General features: G+C 38.8%; 1 protein-coding gene across 1 annotated transcript in view; it reads right to left on the reverse strand.

Annotated features, from left to right (window-relative positions):
* LOC137976103 (ATP-dependent RNA helicase DDX55-like) overlaps window positions 1-5,000 on the reverse strand; it is a 23,616-nt gene that overhangs the window by 8,159 nt on the left and 10,457 nt on the right. Inside the window, exons 8-12 of the mRNA XM_068823378.1 lie at window positions 4,459-4,514; window positions 3,562-3,604; window positions 2,997-3,101; window positions 1,163-1,204; window positions 833-889 (exon numbers count right to left, since the gene is read on the reverse strand). Of these exons, the coding sequence (XP_068679479.1) occupies window positions 833-889; window positions 1,163-1,204; window positions 2,997-3,101; window positions 3,562-3,604; window positions 4,459-4,514 (303 nt within the window). The remainder of the gene's footprint in view (window positions 1-832; window positions 890-1,162; window positions 1,205-2,996; window positions 3,102-3,561; window positions 3,605-4,458; window positions 4,515-5,000) is intronic.

Genomic DNA, 5,000 nt, shown 5'->3' on the forward strand with positions numbered 1-5,000 from the left:
CTATTATCACTAAACCAAATTAGAAAATTGAGTGTCCACCATTGGTCTCTGAAGGTAAAAACATTAAGTACCTCATACATGAGGAATACCAACACGGCCACATCCGAGGATTTCAAGATTTTCAATTCTAGATACTGTCAAGACATAAGCACCGAACAATCAAAATATCGACAATCGAACGCAAGTTTTATGATCCGGTATTAATGAATGAACTATAAGCAGAACGTATACAGAGGGAGTATATGTGTGTATTCAATTTATTAAATAATATTTATTACAACAAACCACAAAAGGAATGTTGACATATGTCACGTTCTTCACCTTGAACCTCTTACACTGACCACTGAAGAACTTCCAGCCTTGGTTTGGCCATGTCAAGTGAATGGCCCCTGGGAGAACTGTTAAGCATATAACAGAATGGAAGCACCCTTACAGGAGACCAAACGGGCATCTAAGAAAACTTTGAATGGACCCTTTTAAGAACAAATTTAACCCTGGTTCACGCAAAAATAAGGTGCCAGGGCAAGAAGAAGCGAAGAAGTTCCATATAACGTCTTCCACCTGACAGGCTGTCTTAGGCTACAAGGCATGAGGGAGAAAAACTAAGTTTATAAGTTCTTTGAACTTTTGAAGCCAATTTTCGTTTATTTCACGATGCCTTCTACAAGCACACTCATATTATAACGGCACAAAGAGGAAACAATGATGAGGGCAAAACTAGTATTTCCCTATAGCCCTAACCCTCACCCCAGCACATTGGTCTGCAGAGGTGACACTTCACAAGGGTACTAGAGGTTTGTTAAAAGAAAATGGAACTACCAACTTGACTTACTTTTCTTGCTTTGAGAAAAGCCACCAAAGTCGAAAACTTTTTGTCCCCTTCACAAATCTGCAAAAAAGTTACACTTCGTCAGGAATATGTCACAGAGTTTGTATGGAAGATCAGAAGAAGGGTTTTTATTGGCATTCATTGCAAGGGCTGTCAGCTTACGAAAGTGTCTGTTAAGGGAGCTTCGACTGTATTATGAAACTAATTCATTGCGGACTGAACAATAACTTGTTACACTTCCCTCAAGCATTCCTCACTCATTCATGCACCCAAAAACCAACCACACCGCCAAAACAGCACCCTCAGTAATTAACAGTACAAATGGCAACTTACTGTATAGAAATTTTTTAGTGTAGATGGAGTCCTCTGTTCAGACTGGCAAAAAATAAATCAAAAGTGAAAGTCGGTAAGTTCATTCCAAAGAGTTGACCAGACTGATGTTATGTATTTTAATGCAATGCAATGGTATTTAAATGGAATAGGATGGAATTGAATCTAAGAAAACAGAAAACAGCTACGTTAACCATGGTGGTGGGAATCACACAACAGAGGGAGGCTCCAGTAAAAGCGTACCCTACATAGTCCTGTCCTTAACAATGGGAAGTCCATGGTCGGTTCTTTGTTCCTGGGTTCTTTAACATTTTACAGAGCTTATGAACAATGGTTGTGAGGCGGGGCCTACAGGCTACAGTTTATAGTCCTTCTCCGAGAAGACATTGAAGTCTCACCATTTGCAGGCAAAATTACAAAGGCACCACGTTTTCCTCAGCAATTTTAAGATCCTGATCATTGGCCCAACCGTGGCAAGAACCTGCAACCTCCCACACTATAACATCTACACGTTCCAGCAGTCGGCAAAGTCCCTTTTTGACTTATGGCTGCTGTTTCTGCTTAGGGGCCTCATATACCACAAGCCTTTTGAGAGACATCGGTCACTTCTGCTGGAGAGAACAGGACAGCACTTATCCCCTACTCTTCTATAATAGTGTGTGTGTTCTTTAACGTCCCACAGGGCGCTTATTAACATAGAAGATATTCATGAGATAGGGCACATGCCTACGGTTTGTCGCCCTTATCCAAGAAGACTTGAAAGTCTAACCATTTGCAGATGAAATTACAAAGACAGCAGTTTCTCCTCAGTTATTTTAAGATCCTGAGTGTTGATCCGTCCCACGACAGCCTAATGCTCAAACAATTTCATGGTGGCATAACATCTTATCGCGGCAATGCTCCTTTTTCGTGATTAAGATAGAGTCTTCCCACCCAGCATGCCATGTAGCAGCTTTTGTAAGGTACAATGTGAACGACATTCTTCCCAAACGAAAAAAAAAAAAAGGCTTAACTACAGTAACATACTAAAGCTAAAGCTCGAAAACCATCTACACAGCTGCGCAAGACAGCGACATGGTACCAAATCTTTCAGGAGGGGGACAGGGGCAGAACAGGTTTAAGTTAAACCCTGGCCGGATCAACTCTTACGATCTTAAAATAACTGAGGAGAAAGCATTGCCTCTGTAATTTCATATGCAAATGGTTAAAATCCAATGGTTCAAATCCTCTTTGATAAGGACTATAAATACGTAGGGCCCATCTCACAACCCTTGTTCCAGCCTCGTTCCCAGGGTCTACTCAGCTTTCAAGCGGAGTAGACCCTGGGAACGAGGTTGCCCTTGTTCAGATCCCACGCACTATTCGAAAAGAGTAGCGGCTGGAGTTGCCCGTGCTGTGGCTGTCCTGTTCTCTCCAACAGAAGTGGTCGACTCAGGGGGATGTCTCTAAAAGACTTATAGTGCACAAGGCCAACTAAGCAGAAAGAGCCATAAGTCAAAAAGGTACTTTGCCGAGTGCTGGAACATGTAGATCTAGATGTTGTCGTTAATGTGGATCAGTTCTGAGTTTAACAACGTCTAATCCACTCCAAAAAAACTATCCCCTCTTTAGCTCTTTCCTTCCTAAGAAGTCATTTTTTGGGTAGTCATATTTCACCTCTTCCTAAAAACGACTGTATGGGAGGCTATCCTAACAGTGCCATGTACAGAGTTTATTCTGCCTAATCCCAGAAAATGTTACTCATTAATGAGGGCTGGTTAAGAGAAGAGAAAGTTAAGCAATTGCCAAATGAATATTACCGGCCTTTTAGACTTTTCTGGTATAACAGCTGACTTACCTTGGCTTTAGAGAATTTTTCACGTACTGTCACTCTGACAGGATTCCTGAGCCCAGCTCTAATTAGTGCTTTGACCTCATCAGTCTGAGTGGCAGAGAAGAGACCCTGCACACAAAAAAATTATTTTGTCCTCTATGAAATGCTTTCCTGTGGTCCTATAGTTTTGTGATTTTTGAAAGTTTTGTTATATTTTCCACGTGTTCACATTTATGGTAATGAATTAAAGTGTTGACAAGTTGATGTGAAAATCAAACACTGAAATTAAATGCGACTGAAGCAATTCAGCTGTAACCTCTCCAAACAGCTCAAGGGTGATACATAAAACATGTATTTCTCATCAAGGGGCTTCTTCTAGTAAATGTTTAATTCCATCCCCTTGCTTTCACCACTCTGTCGCCCCTCTTTCACAAATGTTCCACCTACTGGTTTGATGTGACCATACATTCGATGGTAGTTGATTTCAGGGTTGCATGTGCACTCCCTTTATACAGGTGAATTCATCTATGGCATTCCTAGTATAAGACACAAACTCAAATCTCATCCACTTGTCCTCTTTCAAACTTACCGTTCTTCTTTGCTTTGGAAGGAAGCCCAAAATTGTGTTAATACTGGAAACAGAAACAATAATAATTGAAAACAATGTTAAAAAGCAAAGGTAATGAAAAACATTTCTACCCTTTTAACACTGTACCTAATAGACCTTTGAGAGCAGGTTATTAATTTATCTCAAAAACAAATTTTCAACCAAACCCACCAAAAGCTTGATCTATCAAACATGGTATCAGTTTTATTTTCATTACTTTTGTAATGATATTAAGCTTCTGCCACTTAAACAATTTAAGAGTAAGATCAAATCAAATGTTATTGCAAGTTATTAGTATAATAAGAATAACTATACATTGAAAATACAACTACTTTTTTCTGTTTAGCTAATCTCAAATATACTCAGTCTGTGTCTTCCAGAAATTAATTGCTATCAATTGCCTAAATTTAGTATTTGTTTTGTGTGTTTAGGTGTATTTCTGCATGTGTTTTTTGTCTCTAGTACCACCCTAAATAGGATTTAATGTACTAAACAGCTAAGGATGGCTGTCCAGTTTCTAATTAGCCCATTATGGTAATTTTAGGTACTCTTACTTATTTTATCAACACTAATCTGACTTGTAAATGTACTTATTTTATTTGGGTATGATTACATTTGTTGTTACTTTGGTTAAGCTGGCTAAATCTTGACTAAATTTGAGCTGATAAAAAATTTGAATGAATGGATTAATTACCAAAATGAAATGAAATCAAAGTCAATTGGATGAACAAACATTGGATTGCCTATGCCATGATAACAAGAACACCAATATCCCACAACAATAGTATTGCCATTTCAGTGAATAGGAAGTGATCTATCTCTATTAACTGAACAACGACAAAAGTGAAAGGTTATAAGAAATGACTTTTGTTGTTTTACCTTGCTTCAAACCCCATGTCCAGTAGCCGGTCAGCCTCATCCAATACCAGGACCTCCTGTTCAAAGTTAATACAAAACGTTGCATACCAGAGTGCTTATTGAAAGTAATATATAATAGATATATTTGAAGTGCGGGCTATAGACAAAATTGAGAAATGATCCTCACACTATTCTGGACAATTTAAGCGCTTGTCTCTCAAAGACACCTAAAAAAATTCAGACAATATGGCAGCCACTGTCGCATGCAGAATTTTAAACACTCAGCGCACAAATAGCAATTCAATCTCCAAAAAAGCAAAGCAGAACAGTCGAAATACCAATACAGCATCTACAATGAAGAGAAACTTTTTAAGGTGTGAATTCGTGAGAAATTCGACGCATGGTCTAATCGAAGTGTAAGCCCTTTCACTATTAACAAGGGTCCAAGTCCATCTTTGCGGGTAGTCGCTTAAATGTCAGAGACCACAACATCATAGTTTGTCGACAAACCTTTACTATCTTCACTGTGTATTTGAATATTTTGAAGAAAAACCTGCATTTAG

The sequence above is a fragment of the Montipora foliosa genome, chromosome 11 (assembly GCF_036669935.1).
Source record: "Montipora foliosa isolate CH-2021 chromosome 11, ASM3666993v2, whole genome shotgun sequence".
NCBI lineage: Eukaryota > Metazoa > Cnidaria > Anthozoa > Scleractinia > Acroporidae > Montipora > Montipora foliosa.